Source organism: Pseudorca crassidens, chromosome 19, assembly GCF_039906515.1.
Source record: "Pseudorca crassidens isolate mPseCra1 chromosome 19, mPseCra1.hap1, whole genome shotgun sequence".
Classification (NCBI taxonomy): domain Eukaryota; kingdom Metazoa; phylum Chordata; class Mammalia; order Artiodactyla; family Delphinidae; genus Pseudorca; species Pseudorca crassidens.
Window position 1 is genome coordinate 3122321 of NC_090314.1, and position 26598 is coordinate 3148918.

Genomic DNA, 26598 nt, shown 5'->3' on the forward strand with positions numbered 1-26598 from the left:
AAACTACTAGAGCTAATCAATGAATTTGGTAAAGTTGCAGGATACAAAATTAATGCACAGAAATCTCTTGCATTCCTATACACTAATGATGAAAAAAGGCTGATGACAGCAAACAAGTTCAAACTACTGGTAAGCAATGTTCAATCACTTCAGCTGCCATCAGCGGTCTCTCCCTCCAGTAAGCAGTTTAGTGGCCAAGTCTCAGGTTACTGTGAACTTAAGAAGATGGAAGGGATAGCTCAGGTAGAATCTAAAGGAGAGTCTGTTGAATTTACTACCTCGGTGAGTGGAAAGCAGCGTCCAAGCTAAACGTACATGCCATTCAATCTCAATTTCCATCCCCACATTTATGACCTTCCAGAACAGATTAGTGGAGAGTTCATTTCTGCATTAAAATCATAACTTTACCTACCAAACATCTCATATATGAAGAACTGGTGTTAAAAACAAGAAAATATGCTCAAAGTGGAGTCACCGACGCTGAGCCCCACATCACCAAACTTCACTTACTTAGTTTCAGCCTCTCCCAGAAATGGAATCTTAAACCAGGGAATCAGGAATCGCCTGGTCAGCACAGTGAGGTCATCTGCCTGGCAGACCCCTGCATCCCTTAAAGGGGGGTGGTCTCGCCACAACCAACATGCTTTTTCCCAAGTAGAGCTTCCTGTTCCCGCTCCTTCTACCTGTAAAAGTCTTTCACTTTGTACAGCTCCTCGGAGCTCCTCTCTGTCTGCTAGATGGGATGCTGCCCGATTCATGACTCAAAGAAAGCCAGTAACATCTTTAAAATGTACTCAGTTAGAGACTCCCCTGGTGGCGCAGTGGTTAAGAATCTGCCTACCAGTGGTTAAGAATCTGCCTACCAGGGGACACGGGTTCGAGCCCTGGTCCGGGAAGATCCCACATGCTGCGGAGCAACTAAGCCCATGTGCCACAACTACTGAGCCTGCGCTCTAGAGCCCGCGAGCCACAACTACTGAGCCTGCATGCCACAACTACTGAAGCCCACACGCCCTAGAGCCCATGCTCTGCAACAAGAGAAGCCACCGCAATGAGAAACCCGTGCACAACGAAGAGCAGCCCCCGCTCACCGCAACCAGAGAAAGCCCACGCGCAGCAACAAAGACCCAACACAGCCAAAAATATATATATTAATTAATTTTAAAAAATTTACTCAGTTGAATTTTATGTTTTTAACAATGGGTAGGAGTGAGAAATGACATTATTGACATTAAAGAGGACAAGTCCTGGAAGGGTTAACTACCAGAGACAAGAGTTCTGACTGGAAACCAGCAAGACCTGTATCTGTATTTTTCTTTAAATCAATGTACAAGAAATTATGGACTAGATGTGACCACCTGCAGGCATCCTAAGTATGCACAACTCCATGGAACTCACTTAACGATCATCTCCAGAACGATGCCCATACTGTGAGAGCTCCAGTCCAACATTTTTCTGCACTGTTGAAGTAAATTTTTTAAACTGACTTTTCCCTGTTGCAAAAAGGGAAAGAGATTTTTCTCTTTTTCTTAGAGCATTTCTCTGAAAAACCTAGAGTTTGTAAGTCCTTCCTCTGTCCCTTTGATATGTAAGCAAACCTTTTTAAAGGCTAAATAAGCTAGCTCCAGCCACAAGTAAAACCCAAGAATTTTTTTCTGAAGGGCCTGGGAGCCATCTCTCTTAAGGTAACGTCGTGGGAGTTTAGCCTAGGCACCTCGACCACCCGCTCATAGAAATTAAGGATGTTTTACTTTTCTTTCAGAGAAAGGCAACTGACTAGCACAGACGGCCACCCCAACCACCAGGTAAATTTAGGATGAAAACACATACAGCAAGTGGTGTTGCCTAGTCTTTTTACAAGAGAACAAATTACCATTAATCTTGAGATTATGTATGTAATGGGCTGTAAATGGTGGGTTGTTTTTTTTCTGTTTTTGTAGTCTCATTTGCAGATTACCTGTGTTGTATCCCAGTTTCAGTTAATGACTGAATAACAGAATTCTTTTCTTTCCGCATTTGTGGAGAGCATTTCCTAGGTTGGCAGGAGATTTTATTTGTACCTTTTCCCAACATAAATGTGGATTGGACCACCTCACAGGTCCCACCTTGACAGCTCCCTCAATAAGGAAAGGTGGGGACTTGCCTGGCGGTCCAGTGGTTAAGACTCCACGCTTCACAGGTTCGATCCCTGGTCAGGGAACTAAAATCCTACATGCCCCACAGCACAGCACCCCCCTCCGCAAAAAAACATGGGAAAGGTGTTCCTCTCTGACAAGAGCTTTAGAGACTCAGCCATTCCGGTCATGTGAGTGCCAGACCTTCCTACATCCCTGCCTTTGTGACACCCCACCTGGATCATTGCAAAGACGTCTTACTCAAAACTGAACTCATGTCCTTCCTCTGAGTTCTGATCTCAGATACAAAGGCCAGAAAATTAATCAGCCCTGAACCTCCCTCTTCCATCTTACCCCAGAGTGAACCTATTACCAAGCCCCACTGATCCTACCTTTTAAACAGCCCTCACACCCATCGACTTCCGCCTCCGCCGAGGGAGAAGCCAGAGTGATCTTTCATAAACACACACCTGCTGGTTCTACTCCCTGAATGAGACTCCTCAGTGGCCTCCCACCATCCTTAGGAGAAGCTCCAGATACTTGGCATGACCTGTGAGGCCTGCATGGTCTGACCCCTGCCTACCTCTCCAACCCCATCTCCCTGAGTCGCTCCCCCTCCCTCTCCGTCCTCCAGACCCAACTGGGAGCTTAAGCTCCAGGAGGACACAGACCACGTCTATTTGCTCATGCTATGTCCCTAGCACAGTGCCTAGCACATAGTAGATGGTAAACAAACACATCTGAAGAATAATATTGGTAAAACAACTGTAGCATCTTAAATGGAAAGCAAGTAAAACATGAATTAAATTAATAACTATCCTTAAATGTTTGTATCCTAGGTAGCCAACATAGGACTTGGACCATTGGGAGACTAAAAAATGTTAAATAATTTTGCAAACCAGAGACAAATAGGGTGAAATACAATACTGGCACTCCTGTCTATTCAGCTTTGCCACGCAAGTAACCAACACTGAGCAAGTGTCACACTGAGGTCTCTGCCCCTCCGCACATCTGTCCCCACCCAGGGCAACCAGAGGCCTAACCATGTCTGAAGAAGGATGCCGGGAGCTGGAACACAGACACAGTTTGTGGAGATGATCATATGTCCTGGGAAGCAAATAAACCCTGGGGTACAGCACTGCTCGGATGGGATCCAACCTGTGTCCGCTTCTGCCTTGGAAGCACTCTCCACTGCCCGCCACATGGGTCGCTCCGAAACTACCAGTCACAGCCCCTCCGACCCTCGAGGCCTCACGTGCGTCCCTCCTCTTCACTCTTCTCTTTGCCCCTTTTTTTTTTTTTTTTTTGCGGTACGCGGGCCTCTCACCGTTGTGGCCTCTCCCGTTGCGGAGCACAGGCTCCGGACGCACAGGCTCAGCGGCCATGGCTCACGGACCCAGCCGCTCCGCGGCATGTGGGATCTTCCCGGACCGGGGCACGAACCCGTGTCCCCTGCATCGGCAGGCGGACTCTCAACCACTGCACCACCAGGGAAGCCCTCTCTTTGCCCATTTTAACTCCAACTCAGTCCTTAAGGTCTCAGCTGACTACTAACTCCTCAGGAAAGGCGACCCTGTCCCTCCTCACCCGGCCTGCTGCCACTGACCCCACTATATATTCTTACAGCGCCCTCTACTGTCTCCTATGGCGGGTACCACGACCACAGCCAATATTTCGTTGGTCATTTTCTATTTTCTGTGGGTCTCCCTTGCTAGATTCATTGCTTATGAGTTGCTACTTCAACTCAAGTTGTTACCTGAAGACAGGGGCTGTGTCTGCTTTAGCCATCAGTGTATCCCCAACACCTAGCGCCTGCTGGTACAGACCAGCTGTTCAATAAATATCTGTGAAGTGAAGGAATTAATGAAATACATAGACAAGCACTGGCTTTTGGAGTGACATGGAATTGGCTCTGCCCTTACTAGTTCAGTGCTAAATTTCTTCCCATCTCTGAGTCCATTTCTTCTACTATAAATGAAGACAGGACTTCCCTAGTGGCGCAGTGGTTGAGAATCCACCTGCCAACGCAGGGGACACGGGTTCGATACCTGGTCCGGGAAGATCCCACATGCCGCCGAGCAACTAAGTCCGTGCGCCACAACTACTGAGCCTGCGCTCTAGAGCCCGTGAGCCACAAACTACTGAGCCCGCGTACTGCAACTACTGAAGCCCACGCGCCTAGAGCCCGTGCTCCGCAACAAGAGAAGCCACCGCCATGAGAAGCCCGCGCACCACAATGAAGAGTATTCCCCTCTGGACACAACTAGAGAAAGCCCACGCACAGCAACGAAGACCCAATGCAGCCAAAAATAAATAAACTTTTAAAAAATATTTTAAAAAAATAAATTCTTGAGCAAGGATCTCTTCAGAAGCAACCCCTGTACTAGAATTAGTTTGTTTTATACAGAAGCCTAGTTTTAAAAGCCTGCTTCCCTCACTTATTTGCTGTGGGTGCTCTCAGCACCCAAAACTGGGCTGGAAAATATCGTGATACCACTCACTATACTATACTCTCTCGTGCTGAGGAATAAGAGATATCTACAACAGTCATTTTGGTGGGTGCTCAAAAAAGTTAGTTCCCTGCCTATCCTTAAGAATTAGATCACTTTTGCTAATTCTATCCCTGTATAACCAAGTTGAGGATCCCTTTTTCTATCTGCCACTTTTCTAGAAACTGACTTCCTCTGTTTTGCCCATACACAGGTTGGAAGACGTGAAAAGCACTTCCTGGTAATTCCATTAAGAGAAGCAAGTATTATGTTCACTAAACACACGTGTATATGAAGCTCAAAAATTATTTCGTTAACTATTTCGTAACAAAAGTAACTCGTCAATTCTCAAATCACCATAGCAAACGAAACTAAAAAGAGGGTTGTATGGGTACCATTTGTTGAGCACCTATTCTGTGCCAAACCCTAGCTGAGTACCACCCATGCGCAATCTCACCACGCTTCTCGACAAACTCATGGGGGGGGGGGGGCGTTTTATTCCCAAAGTTACAGCTGAGGACACTGGTCCAAGCCGCACAGCTTGGGAACGGCAGAGCAAGGGCAGGAGGAGCAAGAGATGCCGTGGCCACCCCGCGGGTACGCAGCAGGCAGCACCCCGCCCTGCCTCCGAACAAAGGTACCTGCTGCGCTAACTCTGCACCGGCCAGGTGCCGCCAGCCTCGCCCGCGCACGGCGCGGAGTCGGGGAAATCGGGTCCGCCGCCTGCCTACACCCACTTGCAGCCGCGCAAACCGAGGCTCAAAGCTCAGCGAAGGCGCGGCTCCCCATGCAGAAAACGCTGAGCCCGGACTCCGGTGCCGGCGACTCTCCGGGTCCGCAGCCTCCGCTCGGCCTCCACACCACTTCTCTCCCCTCAGCGGGCGAGACGAGCTCGAGCCGGGACCTGCCGCGCGCCTCAGCTCGGGGCGGGACCTCGCGCCCCTCGCCTCCGAGGTTCCCCCGCCCGCAGCCCTACCTGGTCGCTGCGGAGGCCATGGCGAATCAACCCCATCCTCCCGCCTCTCCGGTGACGTAGTTTTCCCTCGCCCAGTCGTGAGGCTGCGCATGCGCGTTGGGCGGGCAGGCCTCAAGGCGCAGGTGGGAGGGGCTGGATGCGGAGCTCTGAATTGCGTCCTCCAGCCTAAGTACTGTCCCTCCGTCTTCGGAGGGAAATTCGGAAGGTCGCGGTTTGAGTTCCGTGCGCTCTTGGGGAAGAGGGCAGGGGACACAAAGTTGAAGAATGTGTGCTACGGCGTATAAAGCCTTAGTAATTAAAGCGGTGTGATACTGGCCCAAGGATAAATAAAAAGATCAATGCAAAAGAAGTGAGAAGCCAGAAACAGCCCCACGGGTATGTAGTCACATGTCTTCTCCCCACAAAAGAGCAACTGTGATGAAATAGAAGAGTTATTTTGAAGGAAAAGTGCTCGATCAATTGAATGTCCTTGGCGGGGTTGGGGGACGAACCGTAACCCCTACCTCACGCAAAAAAATCAATCCAAGATAGGTTGTAGACGTAAATGTGAAAGACACGACTCTGGAAAATAACAGCCAACAGCAGAATATCGGGGTTTTTTAGTTTTGTTTTGCTTGGCTGCGTCGCGCGGTTTTGGGGATCTTAGTTCCGGGACCAGGGATCCAGCCCTGCCAGAGCAGTGAAAGCGCCGAGCCCTGACCAATGGACCCCCAGGGAAGTCCCAAACAGCAGAATATCGTGACCGTGGGAGAGGAAAATACTTTTTAGCAGGACATTAAAAAGTACCGACCTTAAAGGGAAATGCTGATAAATTGGTCATCGTTAACTTTAAGACGTGGAAAGACACCATCAAGAGAGCAAAAGGCAAGCAATAGAGTGGAGAAGGTATTTGCAATACGTATATCTGAAGATGACTTTTATTTAGAATATATAAGTAATTCTTGCAAATAAATTCTGTAAAGATGTCAAGTAGTAAAAGAGGAAGCATGGAAAGAGGATGTGGAGAGAGAAACTGGGGGGAATTCTCATGGTTCAAAATTCAAGAGATGGCAAAAGTGTATAAATTGAAAAACCTCCCTTCCTTTTGTTCAGGCACCCCTTTCTCCTTCACCTTGGTAACAGTGCCAGCTGTGCTTGTCTTTCCAGAGCCATCTTATGTGTGGTCAAGCAATTGTGTATATATTCTCCCCACCGTCCCTTGTTATACAAACAACATAATACTCTACACACTGCTTTTATTCACTTTAGTCAATTAACATACCATGGAAGTCCTCACAAGTATCCACAAAATCTGAAAACAAGAGCGAAATTTTAATGACAGCAGATTTTGCATTAGAAACCCAGAAGCCGGAAGAAAGTGACGCAACATTTTTCAAGTGCAACTCAAAATTCTACATCCAGCAAAAGTATCCTTCAGGAATGAAAGGGAAACAGACATTATCACATGAAGGAAAACTAAGAGAATCTGTCGCCAACAGGCCTACCCTACAAAAATGACTAAAGGAAGTGCTATAAACAGAAAGGCAATGATAAAGAAGGAATCTTAGAACGTTAGGCTCTAAGATATAGAAAGAACACTGTAAGAGTAAAAATATGGGTAAACAAAATAGACTTCTCTTAAATTTTCTAAATTATGTTGAATTGTTGAAGGAAAAATTATAACACTTCCCAATATGGTCCTCAATGTATGCAAAGGAAATATTTAAAACAATTACAAATGCGAAGGGATAACAGACATAAAAGGAGGTGAGCTTTCTACACTTCACTTGAACTGATAAAATGTAGACAACAGTAGACAGTGATAAGTTATGTATATATAATGAAATCCCTAGGGCAACCACTTAAAAAGTTATACAAAGAGATACACTAAAAAATACTATAGATGAATCAAAATGGAATCCAAAAATGTTCAAATAACCACAGGAAGAAAAAAAGCCAACAAAACAGAACAAACAAAAATGGAAAGCAAAAATAAAATGATACACTTAAACCTTAACATATTAATAATTACAACATTAAAAGAAAGAGGTCTAAATACAAAAAAGAGATTGGCAGAGTGGATAAAAATAATATAACCAAAGTATGCTAGCTACAAGAAACTCAATTGTATAGGTAGGCTGAAAGTACAAGGATGGAAAAAGATAAACTGTGCAAAAGTTAATTAAGAGAAAGCAGGAGTCGCTATATTAATACCAGATAAAATTGACTGAAGAGCAGAGAAATATGTATATGTATAGCTGATTCACTTTGTTATAAAGCAGAAACTAACACACCATTGTCAAGCAATTATACTCCAATAAAGATGTTAAAAAAAAAAAAAAAGAGCAGAGAAAATTACCAGGGACGGAAATGTACCTTACATATAGAAGAGTCAATCCCTAAGAAGACACAGCAACCCTAAATCTTTATGCACCAAACAACAGAGGTGCAAAATATGCAAAGAAAAATCTGATAGAACTATAAGGAGAAATAGACAAATCCACAATTACAGTTGAAGACTTCAACACACCTCTCAGTACTTGATAGAACAAATAAAAAGTCGGCGAAGATTTGGAAAGGCTTAATGATACCATTAACCAACAGGATCTAATCAAGATTTGTAGAACACCTGCTAACACCAGAGACAACACATTCTTTTTAAGCACTCACAGAACATAAGTCAAGATAGACCATATCCTGCCCATAAAAACTAACCTCAACATATTTAAAATAATTGAAATTTTATAGAGTGTGTACCAACTACAATGGGATCAAACTGGGTATCAGGACTTCCCTGGTGGTCCAGTGGTTAAGACTTCGCCTTCCATTGCAGGGAGTGCGGGTTCAATCCCTGGTCAGGAAGCTAAGATCCCACATGCCCTGTGGCCAAAAAAACAAAACATAAAGCAGAAGCAATATTGTAACAAATTCAATCAGGACTTTAAAAATGGTCCACATCAAAAAAAAAAAACCTTAAAAAAATTGGGTATCAATAAGAGAATGATAAAAAGAAAATCCAAAAACTTGGAAGCTGAACAACACACTTTTAAATAATCTATGGATCAAAAAGGTAGTCTCAAGTTAAAAATACATTGAACTGAATGAGGGACTTCCCTGGTGGTCCAGTGGTTGAGACTTCACCTTCCAATGCAGGGGGTGAGGGTTCGGCCCCTGGTTGGGGAACTAGGGTCCCACATGCCTTGCAGCCAAAGGGCCAAGACATAAAACAGAAGCAATATTGTAACAAATTCAATAAAGACTTAAAAAAAATTGTCCACATCAACAAAACACTTTAAAAAATAAATTAATTAAATAAAATAAATAAAAACACATTGAACTGAATGAAAATGAAAATAGAATACAAACTACTACACATAAAATAGATAAGCAACAAGGATATACTGTATAACAGGGAATTATATTCAATATCTTGTAATAACCTATAATGCAATATAATCTGAAAAAATATATAACTGAATCACTCTGCCATACACCTGAAACTAACACAATATTGTAAATCAACTATAATTTTTAAAAAATGGAAATACTTAGGTATAAATAAAAGATGTATAGGGGTTTCCCTGGTGGCACAGTGGTTAAGAATCCGCCTGCCAATGCAGGGGACATGGGTTCGATCCCTGGTCTGGGAAGATCCCACATGCCGCAGAGCAACTAAGCCCGTGTGCCACAACTACTGAGCCTGTGCTCAGAGCCTGCGAGCCACCACTACTGAAGCCCGCGCGCCTAGAGCCCGCACTCTGCAACAAGACAAGCCACAGTGAGAAGCCCGCACACAGCAAAGAAGACCCAATGCAGCCAAAACTAAATAAATTAATTTAAAAATAATAATAAATAAAATGTATGTGGAAAGGCAAAGGAACTACAATAGCTAAAACAATTTTGAAAAAGAATAATAAAGTGGGAGGAATCACTCTACCTGATTACAAACCTTATTATAGAGTTCAAACTCTGTGATGTCGAGGGACGGACACATGGATCAAGGGGACAGAATTGAGGACCCAGAAGTAGCTCCACACAATTAAGTCCATCTGATTTTTGAAAAAGTTGAAAAAGCAATTCAGTGCAGAAAGAATAGTCTTTTTTAACAAATGGTGCTGGAGCAACTGGATATCTATAGGCAAAACATATAATAAATAAAAAATAAAGAACATCAATCTAAACCTCACATCTTTTGAAAAAATTAATTCAAAATGAACCAAATTTAAATGTAAAACATAAAATTATAGGGTTTGGGGGTTTTTTTGGCCACAGTGCACAGCATGTGGGATATTAGTTCCCCAACCAGGGATGGAACCTGTGCCCCCTGCTGTGGAAGCGCGGAGTCTTAACCACTGGAGCGCCAGGAAGTCCCTAAAATATAAATTTATAAGACTTTTAGAAGATAGGAGAAAATTTGGTGGAACTAGGAGTTGACGAGTTCTTAGACATGACACTAAAAGTATGTTCCGTGAAAGAAAAAATTGATAATGTGGACTTAATTGATGTTAAAATCTTTTGCTCTGCAAAAAACCCTGTTAATGGGCTGCAAAAACTCATTACGGACTAGGAGAAAATATTTGAAAATCATATATCTGAAAAAGGATTCATATCTAGATTACATAAAGAACTCTCAAAACTCAACAGTAAACAAATGGACAATTCAATTTAAACACGAACAAAGAGGGGCTTCCCTGGTGGTCCAAATAAGGTTTAAAATTAAAATGATTCATTCCAAATAAGGTTTAAAATTTAAAAATAAAAAACCCCCCATGACAGATGTTGAGTTTCTTACCACCTCCAACCTCAGGCTTCTCAACCTAAAATGAAGATAATAAAGTGTGAGACCAAAGGTGTTACCCACCAGAGTTCTTGGCTTCCTTAACCAGTAGAAATTGATCAGAGGGCAGACAAGAAATTCAGGCAAGGCTTTACTGGGGCCGCTGATGCAGCGGGGGGAGGGAGAACAAACAACAGGTTGCCTTGTTTGCCAGCTCCCTGAGAGGGGGCGGGCTTGTTCCTCACACGGGGTGAAGGTAGGGGTGTGTCCAGGGGTCAGGTCAGAGGGGTGGCTTAGCTGTTTTGCCCACCCCTTAGGTGGTGTTGAGAGCAGGGCGCGTTCGCAGTACCCTGTTTTTGCTCCCTGCTCTTCAAAAGTGGCAGCTGGGTTTTTTGGTCTCTTTGTATCTTTTGTCCAGAATTTACCCCAACTGTGCATGCACTCAGTTATTTTTAGTCCTATATAGTTTCCTTGTATTTTGCTGCCGGAGGAGAGGTGTGTCCAGGTGCAAGCAGTGCAGCAAAGGGTCCCAGGTCCCTGCCTGTCTCAAAGGCAGTTGTGAAGAACCACGTAAGCTGTGATCAGTAAACTGCAGCTGTTGCTTTGATTGCTGTTGGTGGGGTGATTGTTGCAAGAATACGAAGTTGCATAAGCGGGCTTTCCTCTGATGAGGGCGGAAAAGAAAACATGTTTTCCTGGTAACGACAGAGGTTTCCTGCAGTTATAAGAACTTCTCTTCAGTGATGCGCTTTGTATGATGCTGCTTGGAACTGGGGGATGATGACTCGAGGCCCCTCCTCAGTGGTGTGCACATGTCAGACCACCCCTTCCTCCCGGAAACCTCCTGCCCAGCTCCATGTTTCGCCGAGGTTACTAAATAGTCAGAAGAACAGGGATCTGATAACAGAAGAAAGTTGTTGCTGTGTCAGCCAGAGACACAGACACACGTTCTGTTACTTGTGTTCCTAGGACATGTTCAGCCTCTTGGCAGGACGGGGAGTTTACTGCTCCTCACTGAAACTTAAGAGAAAAGTGAGTGCTGTGACTCCCAGATATAAGAAAGGTGATATTCCTTCCCTAGAAGGAAGGGTTTAAGACTTTTCAAAGTGTCCTGTAGTGTCCTGTTGCCTATTCTAACAAATAACATCTACACTGTCTTTTTTCAAATCCTCAGTCAGATGTAATATTCAAGAGGCATATCCATAAAGGCTGTGTCAGATGCAATGAACATTTTAATAAGACCGACTTTTCCACAGGGAGCACATGGCTTCCTGTCTAGGGCTAGAACGGTGCCGTCCAGGACAGTAGACACTAGCTACCCGCGGCTCTTTAAATGTAAATTAATTCAAAAAAAATTAAAAATTCAGTTCCCCAGTCCCACCAGATGCAGAACATTTCTACCACCCCAGAAGGTTTTGGAGGAATGCGCTAGATGAGTCACAGCGAGGGCACGTTACCCTTGACAAACAGCCCTTCTGCCCTCTGTTATTTCCACCAAGTATCTCTAGTCCTGGGGAAGACATCTGCGTGTCAGACAGTGAGCTGTTGTCAAATGGAAAAAACTAAACATTGGTCACCGGGAATTGAACCCGGGAGTCTGGCCCAGAGCACATCCCCGGAAACAGTCATGCCACCCGATTCCGGAAAGAAAGCGCGGCGCCAGGACGTGGCTGTCCCCACTTCGAGCCCAGGGAGTCAGCCCTCTGACTCGGTCCTGTGGACGCAGAAGCATCCCCCCGACACGCGTGCACACGCACAGACACGCACACACACACGCCTCAGGTGTGTGCAAAAAGTGTGGGAGGCCTCCTAAGAAGCCAATCCAATTTTACGTTCACGAGGAACAATTTGGGTTTTGTTTGAATCAGAATAAATCAATTTGACAGTTGCTGCATCTGAATCTTGGCTTCATGAGACATGGTCCGACTTGCTTCTCTCTCCTATATTCAGTCCCAGGACTTCCACTTTCTGAGCCTCTGGGTGTATTTAATAAATGGAAAAAAATCCCCAAATGGGATTACAGTACTTATGGAACATCTGTAAGTTTTCCATTTAAGAAGTCACGTAATTTAACACGCAAATACAGGAGCGGGCCCATTCTTCTTCCACCAGGCACTAGGAGGCGTCTGTACTGAGACTCCCGGGGCAAGCTGCTAGTCTGTCCCTTTCTTCCAGTCTTAGCAGCTCCCCTTGCCAAGTGCCTCTCACTAGAATTGTGCATAAGTAATTCTGGCTACGCAGAGTAGACTCTTTCCATTCTCTATATTCTTCTAAAGAAACCCCTTCCTAAAGCAATTCCATTTCCCCTTCGCTGTTTATAGAGGACATTTAAGGAGGCCAAGGAAAAAGAGAGCTGCTCACTTCAATATTTCTCTATTGCTTTAGCACAGACTTCCCCAAAAAAGAGACTTTATATTTCTAAGCATGTCTGTATTCCTGAGATGGTCACATCCCTCTTTGAGGCAGGGAAATTCTGTCTCTCAGACAAAAAAAAAGCTTTGATCTCAAGGTTTCTCCCAGGAAGGCAGCAAGGTGTCAGGGCTCAAAAAAGCTGCAGCCTCTGCCATTTCGCATCTTAGAGGCTTTCAGCCACTGAGAAGGTATTTTGGGTTTTTGAAAACACTTATGACTCTCACACACTCTGTTTAAGTATCTCCAAAAACCTATTTTGTACCCTTGCTGCCCACAGACGCCCCATCAGCCATGGCACAGCAGGGTCCATGACATTTCTGTGTCAGTTAAACCATCTGATCTATGAGATAAAATGGGAGGTGAGGGAGGGGTGGAAAAGCACACAGTGTGAGCCCAGGAGCCTGGGGCTCAGCTCTGTGGAGCCCAGGAGTCCAGGCCTGGCCTTAGGACATCGTGAGCTCTCAGAGGAGTACTGCCAGGCGCTCTCCTGGATCATGGTGTCACCTGTAGAGAAATGCACCGCATTCCCTTACTTCCCATTTCCTTTGTATTCATTCAACCAATGCTTATGCAGCACTTACTGTATGCAGGGTACTGTGGGAGCACAAGGAAAATACGGGCACAGCTCTGGCCCACAAGACACACATGACCTGGGGAGAGAGAAGACATGTCCACATGTAGCTGGGGCAGGAGGAAATGGCATGCAGTGTAGGGGAGTTTCAGTCACACTGCTGTGGGAATCCAGGAAATGGAGCTAGGAAGTGCATCCAAGAAGGCTGCATGGAAGAGGAGACATCCGTGTGGGACTTGGAAGGATGGGAGAATTCGGACACGTCCATTTCACCCTTGGGACATTAGCAAGGGCACAGAGGAACAGACGGAATGGTCAGTTCTTTTATTTGGCTACTGTGAGGATGAGACATGAGACGTGGGGAAGTAGATCGGGTCGGACTGGACTCTTTTCAGTTGGCAGTGGAAGCCCAAGTGGGTTTATAGCACTGAAACCGAGCAGGACCCTGCGGGGACTTCCTGGGGATATGTCCCCCATGTCTCCTGCTTCTTGTTTGTAGAAAAGCTTTAGCATCCTAGGCCTTCCCCAAGTCCCTAAAAGAAAAATTTAATCAGAGAAGTTAAAAAAAGAAAACGGGACTTCCCTGGAGGTCCAGCAGTTAGGACTCTGTGCTTTCACTGCAGGGAGCGTGGGTTCGATCCCTGGTTGGGGAAGTAAGAACCTGCATGCTGTGCAGTGTGGCCAAAGGGGGTGGGAAATATATATATATACACACACACACAGAAACAAAACAATCAAGCAAGACAAAATAATAATAGTTTAGCCATAAAACAAAGTCAAGGACATTTATTTCCCTCTCAAGGGCTGTAGACAAGCTCCTGAGCCATATCCTTGAACTGTTTTGCCTGTACTGAAACCGCCACCAGGTGGAAGAAGTTAATTGCATACTGACCACCAGCATGTAGACCCCAGCATAGTTGGAACCAGAAGGTTGATAATGTTAATTTCCAAAACATCACCCTGTCACCTCACCACCAACCAATCAGAAAAATGTCCACGAGCTGATCACATACCCTACAACCCTCACCCCAACACTGTCCTTTAGAGGGACAAAATGGTGAGTCACAATATATCTTACTGACTTCCATATAAAGTTAACAAAGCAGAGTGAGGGGCTTCCCTGGTGGCACAGTGGTTAAGAATCCGCTTGCCAATGAAGGGGACACAGGTTTGAGCCCTGGTCCGGGAAGATCCCACATGCCGCAGAGCAACTAAGCCCGTGAGCCACAACTATTGAGTCTGCACTCTAGAGCCCGCGAGCCACAACTACTGAGCCTGCATGCTGCAACTACTGAAACCCGTGCTCCGCAATAAGAGAAGCCACCGCAATGAGAAGCCCGCGCACTGCAAGGAAGAGTAGCCCCTGCTCGCTGCAACTAGAGAAAGCCCACGTGCAGCAACAAAGACCCAATGCAGCCAAAAATAAAAATAAATTAAATTAAATTTAAAAAATCAAGTTAAAAAAAAAGAATAGCAAGAGTAAGGAGATGTTAGGGAGGAAAAACTTAAAAAAAAAAAGGCTGGTGCATCAGTGTGAGGTAAAGTCAGTCTTGGTAACCACTTCATTGGGCTGTTAGGAGGGCATTTATATCATGGAACAGTGCTTGGTACTTAGTAAGTATTAAATAAATATTAGTTGTTGCCATTACTATTCATATCACCGCCCTCCTTAGAGCCTGACAAAACCAAGCTTCCAGTCTTCATGCTGCCACGAAAGCCCTGAGCATCATTGAGGCCCCTCATGGGCAACGTGGAAGTTAGTGCCTGTTTCCCAGGGCTGCTGTGACAATTACACAAAGGTGTGGATGGGAAAGTGGTTGTTAAGAAGCATGAGGGGTTATTACTATCTTGAGTGTTTTCCAAAAGAAAGTTAAATACAGGAAAGCCCAATTAGTTTCAAAGAAGAAAAATTCTATACACTCTTCACTTTCATTTCACTATTTTTTTTTTTTAGGTATAAAAATTATATTTATTTCAACCAAGGAAAGGAATCACAAGTTACGAATTTTTTTTTTTTCTTTTGCGGTACGCGGGCCTCTCACTGCTGTGGCCTCTTCCGACGCGGAGCACGGGCTCCGGACGCGCAGGCCCAGCGGCCATGGCTCACGGGCCCAGCCGCTCCGCGGCATGCGGGATCCTCCCGGACCGGGGCACGAACCCACGTCCCCCGCATCGGCAGGCGGACCCCCAACCACTGCGCCACCAGGGAAGCCCACAAGTTACGAATTTTAAAAGCTGACCAACATCACAAAATCTGTAACTGCCTGACACACGTCTGTAATACTTTTTTTTTTGAATTTTTGAATTTTATTTTATTTATTTTTTTATATAGCAGGTTCTTTTCATTATTAAGATCCATATTCAGTCTTTGCTCCATTTCTGCCAGCAAAAAGGCACTTTGCAGGTATGTTCTTTGCGCGAGATGCTGAATAAGAGGCCATTTCAGAGCCAGGCCTTAAAAACTACAAGTCTTAAAAACTAACAGGGACTTCCCTGGTGGTCCAGTGGTAAAGAATCCGCCTTACAATGCAGGGGACACAGGTTCGATTCCTGGTCAGGGAACTAAGATCCCACATGCCTCGGGGCAACTCAGCCCACGCACCACAACTACTGAGCTCGGGTGCCGTGGAGACTGCGTGCCACAACTAGAGAGAGAAAACCTGCACACCACAACTAAAGAGAAGCCCACGTGCTGCAATGAAGAGCCCGCGAGGCGATGAAAGACCCAGCATGCCTCAACGAAGATCCCACATACCGCAACTAAGACCTGACGCAGCCAAAATAAATAAATAAATAAAAATTAACAAAGGGAGTTTCAGAAAGAATTGAAGATCTAAGGGTTAGAGAGAATGTTGTGCATCATAAAATATTTAAAATAACCTACCCTAAATAATCTAAACTATTTAAACAATCTGTTACAATCACAAACAATTTAAAATAATCCAGTTTGATAGGATGGTAAGTTGAGAGTGGTCACAAGATCTTATCTTCTGATGCAAAATTGGGACTGGTGTGAATATAACAGTTTCCAACTTCTGTCCGTGATTAAAATAAATTTTTTCTTGCATGTGTTACTCGAACACAGAAGCTTTAGAAATTGTTTCCACATTCCACAACCTACAGGAAGGACATTATTTCTAGAGGGTTATCTTAGTTGATAGTTTGTTGCTCTGGAGGGCGTCTTGTAACTGAGTCTCTGTATTCTTAATAGATACTTCCAAGATTTATCTGTTACATCTGACCACAAGGATCACTGGCCTCCTTCTCTTTTCCCAAATGCATGATGGAAAATGTCCAACTTTCCTGGGTTTATTATTTAACAATGAGCTTTAGAGTTTAAATGAAGAGTGTGAACTCTGCTGATTAAGAAATTGTGATCATTCAACCTGCTCAGGACAGAAGCTGACACTTGTTGCATCTAGAAAAACTTTTTCCCTAAGACATAACAGTTTTAGTGTTTTATGTAGTGGGCATTACTAATTTCAAACTGAAACCAAATAATACTCTTGGAATTACTTTATTAACAATTCTGGTTGGAAGGTTGTAACATGATTTGGCGAAATTTTAACATTTCAGGATATTAATCACCACACTTTTCTTATCTAAAATAGCCGGGGAGGGACTTCCCTGGTGGCACAGCACTTACGAATCCGCCTGCCCTTGCAGGGGACACGGGTTCGATCCCTGGTCCGGGAATATCCCACATGCCACAGAGCAACTAAGCCCATGCGCCACAATTATTGAGCCCATGCGCCACAATTACTGAGTCCGCGTGCCACAATTACTGAGCCCGCATGCCTAGAGCCCGTGCTCCGCAACAAGAGAAGCCACTGCAACGAGAAGCCTGTGCACCACAATGAAGAGTAGCCCCCGCTCGCCACTACTAGAGAAAGCCTGTGTGCAGCAACAAAGACCCAACGCAGCCATAAATAAATAAATAAATAAACAAAATAATAAGGAGGGACTTCCCTGGTGGTCCAGCGGTTAAGACTCCGCGCTCCCAGTGCAGGGGGCCTGGGTTCGATCCCTGGTCAGGGAACTAGATCCCACATGCCTCAGCTAAGTGCCCGCGTGCTGCAACAAAGACCCCGTGTGCCACAACTAAGACCCAGCACGGCCAAATAAATAAATAAATATTTTAAAAAATAATAAGGAAAATAACATGCTAGTGAGGATGTGGAGAAACTGGAACACTCATACACTGCTGGTGGGAAAGTAAGATGGTTCAGCTGCTGTGGAAAACAGTCTGGAGGCTCCTCAAAAGGTTAAACATAAAGTTACCACGGACCCAACAATTCCATCCCTAGGTATATTCCCAAGAGAACTGAAAACAGCCTCACAAAAGTTCATAGGCTTGGGCTTCCCTGGTGGCGCAGTGGTTGAGAGTCCGCCTGCCGATGCGGGGGACACGGGTTCGTGCCCCGGTCTGGGAAGATCCCACATGCCGCCGAGCGGCTGGGCCCGTGAGCCATGGCCGCTGGGCCTGTGCATCCGGAGCCTGTGCTCCGCAACGGGAGAGGCCACGTCAGTGAGAGGCCCGCGTATCGCAAAAAAAATAAAAAAATTTATAGGCTAGAACAAATAATTCTAAAATTTGTATGGAACTGCAAAAGATCCTGAATAGCCAAAAAAAAACCCCACCAAAAAAACCCAAAAAAATCTTGAGAAAGAAGAACAAAGCTGGAAACTGGAGGCAGCACGGCGTGACTCCAAACTGTATCGCAGAGCTAGGGTGATTAACAGTGTGGTATTGGTATATAAACAGACACCTAGATCAGTGGGACAGAATTAAGAGCCCAGAAGTAAACCCTCTCAGACATGGTCAATTAACCTACGACAGAGGAGCCAAGAATATACGATGGGGAAAGGATGGTCTCTTCCAAAAATGGTGTTGGGGGCAATCCCTGGCCGTCCAGTGGTTAGGGCTCCGAGCTTCCACTGCAAGGGGCGTGGGTTCAGTTCCCGGTCGGGGAACTAAGATTCCGCATACCACATGGCACGGCCCAGGAAAAAAAAAAAAAAACAGGGTGGGGAAAACTGGACAGCTACATGCAAAAGAATGAAACTGGACTACTTTCTTACGTCACACACAAAAAGACTTGAACTTAAGAGCTGAAATCACGTTTCAGCTAAGCCACACCATTTCCACATCAAGCAACGTGGGTATTGAATCTTACATTTAAAAAAACAGAAACTTTTTTTTTTAATTTAACCATTTCTTGGGCAGCAGCTTAAATCTCCACTCATTTCTTTTCGTTCCAGTTGGGCTGCTGGAATTTGCCCCCCACACGAGTGATTCAGGGGTCAACTTGCACGTGGTTTATCCACGGACTCTGGGGCTCCCCTTCCCTGACTCTGTCCTCGCTTTTCAGTGGCTTTAGTTTTTCTGTGCTCTGTTCTCTAATTCTTCAGTCCAGAAAGACTGTGCGTTTTCTATCAGAGCTTCAACCTCCCTGTTTGGGCTCCTGCTAGCGTGGTCTGTCCTCAGTCTATAAGCCATAAAAAACAGGTCTCTTCCTCGGGGCAGGTCCCTTCGTCCAAGCGTCTACTTCCTCACAATTGGGCTCATTCTCCAATGCCTTCAGGTATTTGTGTTTGCATTCTGACAAGAGTTCATAGTTGTTATCTGAGAGAGGATTATAGGATATACTTGACCATGTTGAAAGCACAATTCCATGGATGTTTACATTAAAAAAAATTGAAAACTAAACAAAACAAACAAAAAACAGACATAGAGAATAACATTTTAGGCCATGTTAGTCCCATGGATAGTGGGAAATGCCTTTTGAGGCAAATACCTGACCATATCACTTTTTTTTTTTTTTTTTTTTTTGCGGTACGTGGGCCTCTCACTGTTGTGGCCTCTCCCGTTGCGGAGCACAGGCTCCGAACGCGCAGGCTCAGCGGCCATGGCTCACGGGCCCAGCCGCTCCGCGGCATGTGGGATTCTCCCGGACCAGGGCACGAACCCGTGTCCCTTGCATCGGCAGGCGGACTCTCAACCACTGCGCCACCAGGGAAGCCCCATATCACTTATTTTTAAACTGGCCAGCTCTTGCCCATCCTTCTACTCTTAGGTCAGGCATAGGAAACATTTCCGGATCCCCTCCACTGCAACCGCCTGGGCAGGGTTAGGGTGAGAGGTGTCTTGGAGGGTTTTCATGTTACCTGGACTTTCCTCTATCTCTGCAATTTCATACTTCAGTCATCCCTCAGTATCCTCAAGGGACTGGTTCCAGGACGCTCTGTAGATACCCAAACCTGCAGATACTCGAGTCCCTTATATAAAGTGGTATATAACCTACCCACATCCTCCTGTATACCTAAATCACCTCTAGATTACTTATAATACCTGTTACAATGTAAATGCTGTGTAAATAGTTGTAAGTACAACGTAAAAGCTATGTAAGCTGTGGCCAGCGCACAGTTTGCTTTTTGGAAATTTCTGGCATTTTTTTTCAAATATTTTCCATCCGAGGTTGCTTGAATCCTTGGATGTGGTACCTATGGATACACAGCAATGGCTGTACTGAAACTGCCTGCTAGTGTTCCTATTTATCCCACTACACTGTGGGATTCTTAAAGTAGGATATTGTCAATCATTTCAATGCCCAGCAACTTCCAGATCAATTGCTAATGTTTCTTTTTTTTTCTTTTGCTGCGCTGCTCTGCGGCATGCGGGATCTTAGTTCCCCAACTAGTGATTGAACCCAAGTCCCCTGCAGTGGAAGCGTGGAGTCTTAACCACTGGACTGTCAGGGAAGTCCCTGTTTCTCAAGCCCTTAATTAAACAACAGGCACGTACTAAGAGCTTGGCATGCATTACCATTTATTCTGTGCTGTAACCCTTTAATGTAAGCACTGAGTTGGTGTCACCCCAATTTTAACAGATAAGCAATCTGCCTCATGTTACCCAGGCAGAAAGTGGTGGAGCCAGAACTGAAGGTTAAGAGTCTGACTTGTTTTCTGGGTGGATGCATGAATGGAACTTCCGGACCCGTTTTCTAGATGCTGTGGAACTTGAGCAAGTCCCCTTTCCCCGCCTTAGAACATTTTGTCATTTCAAGTTTTAGTGATTTTTTAAGTATGAAATACTACGATTAATTCTTATTTATAAAATAATTCAAATGCCATAGATGAAGTTCTCCCTCACCAGACATTAACTATGATTGATTTGTTTGTTTCTCCCAGCCCTTTAATAGATACTCACATACAGTATTATTTTTCGGTAAATGTCACCATACTATCTGTATTTTTCGGCAACTTGTTTTATTCATGTATGTCTTATAGACTTTCCATATTAGTACTTAGAAACCTAGGTCATTTTTTTACAGCAGCATAGCATTCCCTAGAATGCCTAGTTAATAGTTTACTCAATCATTTGCCTATTAATGGTCATTTAGGGTGTTTTCAGCTTTTTTCCCATTAGAAAAAAAATGCCGTAGTAAACAGTTTCATCCATGACTCTTCTCGGAACTGCTTTTCAAGGATATATCGTGTTTTAATTTATTTATGTATGAGGCTGATTACAGGGCATTTCAAATCATTATTTATAATCCAAGTAGAGAGCACAGAAATTCTCCCAAGGTTGGATGACCATACTGATAAAAAATGTGATCAATAGATATTAGGGGCCTGAATTCTAAGGGCGTTCTTTTTTTTTTCTTAATATTTATTTATTTATTTGGTTGCGCTGGGTCTTAGTTGCAGCAGGCGGGATCCATAGCTGCACATGCGAACCCTTGGTTGCGGCATACAAGTGCGATCTAGTTCCCTGACCAAGGATGGAACCTGGGCCCCTGCATTGGGAGTGCAGAGTCTTATCCACTGCGCCACCAGGGAAGTCCCTAAGGGCACATTCTTGAAACCGAATCATATTTACAAGAACAGTAAAACTAAAATACTCGTGACATTGAATATTAATAGAGGTGAATCACATATAATTTGTAACTCCTAACTATTTCTGAGTTTACTTTTTATTAAACGGATACACCTTTCTTTAACATATCCATAATGTGCCTTACTTCACCTGTGTTTTATTCTGAGAATGATCTTATTAGATTCTCCTATAAAAGTTTGTTTGGGTTAATTAATTAGATAAACATTTATTTTTGAGAACCTGCATATAACTAGTACTACTCTGGGCACTGGGCGATACTGACGTTAATAAAACACAAAAATCATTACCGTCATGGAGTTTTCATGCTACGTTGGGAATAGTTAATTAAAAAACAGGGCAGGGAAGTCTGGTGGTCCAGTGGTTAAGACTCCTCCCTCCCTATGCAGGGGGCCCGGGTTCCATCCCTCGTCAGGGGACTGGAGCCCACATGCATGCCACAACTGAGTCCACATGCCAACTAAAGATCACGCATAGGGCAACAAAGATCCCACGTGCCGCAACTAAGACCCGGTGTAGCCAAATAAATAAACAAATATTAAAAGAACAAGTAAATAAATTCTTTGGGTAAGGAGATGAAGGATTTAGGGGGCTCGTGAGGTCCAGTAGGGTGGAGGAGAAGGCCTCGCTGGGCAGGCGGCGTCTGATAAAGCCACGGGCTGGGGTCGGGCAGGCTTCAGGCGGAGGGGCTGCAAGCACCAAGGCCCTAGGCCGGCGTGCCGGCCAGTGTCCCGACCACAGAAGCTTCACCCCACACCCCTCCAGCCGGGCCCTGAGCTCTAACTGCCGCGACAACATCTTTATTTCTCCGTCTTTTAGCTGCGGAGGTGGGCCGGCGCGGGACGCAGTGAAAAGCCCTCGAGAAGCTGGCACCTGTCTTCACGGACCTCCCGCACCTGCGGGGTCCGCCAGCAGGTGCACAGCCCACCCGGAGGACGCGGGACTCGAGCTCCCGGAGCCGTGAATGTGCGGCTAGCGAGCCGGACGGCGACGCCTCGGCGAAACCTGATACAGCGCGCGAGTCTGTGGTTCCCTGCTTCCTATCGGGAAGTCCAGAGTCCACGTGCGGCAAGCCTGACCGGATTCACCGGACTGCGACCCGGTGGGGACCAGCGACCGCCGCCCCCCCAACCCCGCCAGCTCCGCCCCTGCGGCAGCGCCCGCCGGCGCAAACAGGTCCAGTCCCGCCTCGCCTCCTCGGAGGGCGGGACGTCACGCGGCCGCCGCTGACCAATGGCGGGGGTGAAGGGGCGGAGCCTCTCCAGCTCCACCCATCGCCTGCCCGAGCCCATGGGGGAGGGGGCGGCGGGCGAGCCGCCGGCGGCTGGCGCATGCGCGGCGCGCCCCGGCGGCGATGACGTAGCGCTGTTGCGGCCTCGGCTACCCGCGAGCGCAGCGCGGGCGGCGCCCGCCACCCCGGTCGCGAGACTCCGCTTTGTTCCGGGCCTGTCCCTTGGCCGTGCCGCCCGCAGCCCCGCGTCGCGCTGGCGTCGTCCTCGTCTCCGCCGGCGCCCCGGCGCGAGCCGGACGGCGAGGCCATGGACGCGGAGCTGGTGGTGACGCCTCCGGGCTGTGCGCACCTGGGCAGCTTCAAGGTGGACAACTGGAAGCAGAACCTGCGCGCCATTTATCAGTGCTTCGTGTGGAGCGGCTCGGCGGAGGCCCGCAAGCGCAAGGTGCACCCCCTGCAGCGCGGCTCTGCTTTGGGGGGGGGGAACTCGCGCTTCGCCGTCCCCTCCCCCACCTCCTGCACGCCGGGCGGGGGCGGGGTGGGCGCGGCCGTGCGTGCGGGGGGGCGGTCTCTCCCGGAGCTGCCGGATAGGAGGGGGAGGGTCCCCGACGCTGCAGCGCGGGGCGTGTCTTAGGGACCCTCCGGGCGGGGTGGGGCCGGGGATGGAGGCGCTGAGAGGGGGAGGACGCAGCTGCCGAGGCCTGTGCCGCCCACGCTGTGCAAAGCCTCCGCTGCCCTGGCTGGTGCCTGGGGGTTGCTGGGTCGGAGGCTCGGGGTCACCGGGATGCGGGTACAGCCGCCGAGCGCCCAGAGTTTGCAGGGACGCCCGCCCCGCCCTCTGAGTGCGGGCCGACCCCCGGGCCCAGGTTCCGCAGGGACGCGCGCCACCCGTTTCAGCGCGGAGCACCCCCGGGCCCAGGGTCTGCAGGGACGTTCTGGGACGCGCCAGCTTCCCCCAGGTGTGCACGGGCGCAGGTGCAGAGTCCTAGAAACCAGCCGGCTCTGCCGCTTAGAGTCGCGTGTTTCTCAGCGCGGCGGGGATTGGGGAGGGGGTCCCCTGTGGCTGCGCAGGAGCGGGTTTAAAGGAAGGACTGTCTAAAGGCAGGTGGGACTGGGGCGCCTCCCTGAGGTACTGAGGGAACGGTACACAGTGTCCTGTTTTTCGGGCGTAGGTACCATCTAAGCGATTAGGCTTATTAGTGACTTGGAAATCAGAAAATGACATTATTTATCTTACCTGAAGAAACTGTTTTTACCGTGTAACGCGATTTTACAGTTCGCAGCCTGAGGGCAGGCGCTGTGTTAGGCAGTGTCCACTTTGAGTAGCATTTTTTATGGGAAAACTAACATCTGCTGAGCATGTAGAGAATGTTAAGCACCAGTTTTCTTTATTTTTATCAGTATTGGTGTTGGGAAGCACTGCCTGTTAGGATGAACTTAAATCGGAGATGAAACAGATTTCTACGAGGATGGGAGTGAGATTCTTGCTGGTGGAATTTTGTGCCCTTAAAATGAAATCGCCTAGTTGATAACTGTTTTTCAGGAGATAATCGTGTTACTGCTCCATATTGTTTGTTGGTCAGTATGCATGTGACCCATCTCCACATTGGGTTGAGGCGGGAGCCCCTGCCCTTTTTACTCTTTCTCTCCTTGTCAACCCCCACCCCTGTAAGTTTTAACTTGAGTCAAGTTTAACCCATCATTAACTTTGCCGAATTTCCTGAGGAAAGGATCACTTTTTCTTTTTTGCTCATATGTGGCTTGGATTAATCTTCAAATGTCAGTTGCTTAGTTTGAAAGCTGATGAACCACGTCTGTATTACTCACTAGTAAGAACTTGAGCTATAGACAGACAAGTGGTGTGAGAACCTGTTTCCGAACTCGGGTCTGTCATGCTGCAGTGCTTTATGGTCGTATCCCAGCAGTGAACCCTTCTGTCCTCCATCTGTCATTCCCTGAACGTGCATTTCTACAACCCTAGTGGCCCAGCCAAAGAGGATTTGGTTTGAGGAATGGTGAACAGTGAGTAAGGCACGTTTGGCAGTTTGCAGAGGTTTCTCAGCAGATGTGCAGGCTTAGTAGTTTGGTTTTAACACCAGGAAGTTGTCTATAAAATATTTCAACCTAAGTTAAGCTTCTTTGAGGTTGCTCAAAGAAGCTGCAGTGAGGTCTCAACTACAGTGAAATTACAGGGGTTAAAACTCTGTCTCCTCTAAGTAGAGGTGGTTTATGATTTTTATATCCAAACTTTGATTTTTCTTTTCATGGACAGAGTGAGAAGAGCGTGATCAGATTTGATAATTTTCTGAACGGAAAAATGTTCCCCGATTGAGGACTCAGAGCTACTGGATGTCTCTGGCATGTGTCTTACCACTTGAGGGTTTGTGTGTGAAAATGGAAACGGGAAATGAAGACATCAGGAATTTTCAGTTCTTCTGTTTTTTATAACTTAACCCAGTCTGTGTTCTATTTTGAATATAAAGACACTTTGAGGGACAGGTAATGTTGTTTTAAATAATCCCTTCTGTCTTCTTGAACGGTTTCTGTGATTCTAAAATTTTCCAGCAGTTTGTCCTCAAAAATACGGAGCACTTCTTGTAGCCGTGGTAAATATTTTTACCAAAGTACGTCACCACAAAGTGGAGAAGCTTTGGCACTTTCAGACGATTACTGATTTTGGTTTAATTTGGACAGTAATCTGGAGGACAGGAAACCGTCTTGAAGGTTTCTTGGCACAGAATTTGGGGACTAAGGCAACCCTTTGGGTAGAAAATCTATGAGAGGTTTTTTGTTTGAGAAAAGGGGCTGGAGAGAAGGGACTGTTTCTAGATGCTCTCAGGCACAGAAGTCAGACCTTGCCTGCTCCAGCATTTTTTCTGTTTCTGCCTTTGTGGGCTTAATGCTACTATTTAAAGAACTATGGACCGGGCACCCTGTGGAAGAAAGTGGGCTGATTCCATATTTTTTTAGATCTCCCATTTTCTCTTCAGTCCAGAGTCAACTAACTCTTTTTTTCTTTTTTACTGAAGTATAGTTGATTTACAACACTGTGCCAATCTCTGCTGTACAGCAAAGTGACTCAGTTTACACATATAGACATTCTTTTTTTTAAATATTTTTTTCTGTTATGGTTTACCCCACGAGACTGGATATAGTTCCCTTTGCTCTACAGTAGGACCTTGTTGTTTATCCATTCTAAATGTAATAGTTTGCATCTACCAACCCCACACTCCCAGTCCATCCCTCTCCCTCCCCACCTCGGCAACCACAAGTCTGTTCTCTATGTCTGTGAGTCTGTTTCTGTTTGGTGTATAGGTTCGTATGTGCCATATTTTAGATTCCACATATAAGTGATGTTATATGGTATTTTTCTTTTTCTGACTTCACTTAGTATGATAATCTCTAGGTCATCCATGTTGCTGCAAGTGATATTATTTCGTTCTTTTTTGTGGCTGAGTAGTATTCTATTGTATATACGTACCGCATTTTCTTTATCGGTTCATCCGTTGATGGACATTTAGGTGGTTTTGCCTTGGCTATTGTGAATAGTGCTGCTGCTATGAACATACAGGTGCATGTATCTCTTTTTTTCCTTTTTTTTTTTTTTTTTTGCGGTACGCGGGCCTTTCACTGTTGTGGAGCACAGGCTCTGGACGCGCAGGCTCAGCGGCCATGGCTCACGGGCCCAGCCACTCTGCGGCATGTGGGATCTTCCCGGACCGGGGCACAAACCCGTGTCCCCTGCATTGGCAGGCGGACTCTCAACCACTGCGCCACCAGGGAAGCCCTTGCATGTATCTTTTTTTTAACATCTTTTTTGGAGTATAATTGCTCTATGATGGTGTGTTAGTTTCTGCTTTATAACAAAGGGAATCAGTTATACATATACATATGTTCCCATATCTCTTCCCTCTTGCATCTCCCTCCCTCCCACCCTCCCTGTCCCACCCCTCTAGGTGGTCACAAATCACTGAGCTGATGTCCCTGTGCTATGCGGCTGCTTCCCAGTAGCTATCTATTTTACGTTTGGTAGTGTATATATGTCCATGCCACTCTCTCACTTTGTCACAGCTTACCCTTCCTGCTCCCCATATCCTCAATTCCATTCTCTAGTAGGTCTGTGTCTTTATTCCCGTCTGGCCCCTAGGTTCT

The 26598-nt window shown here is 46.2% G+C and overlaps 2 protein-coding genes across 9 annotated transcripts in view; one reads left to right on the plus strand and one right to left on the minus strand.

Moving 5' to 3' along the window:
- Nucleotides 1-5637, minus strand: part of DHRS7B (dehydrogenase/reductase 7B) — a 39060-nt gene extending 33423 nt beyond the window's left edge. For all 6 annotated transcript variants that reach the window (XM_067714903.1, XM_067714901.1, XM_067714907.1 and 3 more), the window contains exon 1: nt 5580-5637. In XM_067714903.1, the coding sequence (XP_067571004.1) occupies nt 5580-5599 (20 nt within the window). In that variant the 5' untranslated portion in view covers nt 5600-5637. The remainder of the gene's footprint in view (nt 1-5579) is intronic.
- A 16940-nt stretch (nt 5638-22577) lies between these two features.
- Nucleotides 22578-26598, plus strand: part of USP22 (ubiquitin specific peptidase 22) — a 34666-nt gene continuing 30645 nt past the window's right edge. For 2 of the 3 annotated variants that reach the window (XR_010937650.1, XM_067716799.1), the window contains exon 1: nt 22578-22891. Coding sequence is in view for 1 of the 3 variants with exons in the window: in XM_067716799.1 (XP_067572900.1) it covers nt 22754-22891 (138 nt within the window). In the remaining 2 variants the exon portion in view is untranslated. The remainder of the gene's footprint in view (nt 22892-26598) is intronic. The other variant, XM_067716800.1, reaches the window with a different exon arrangement.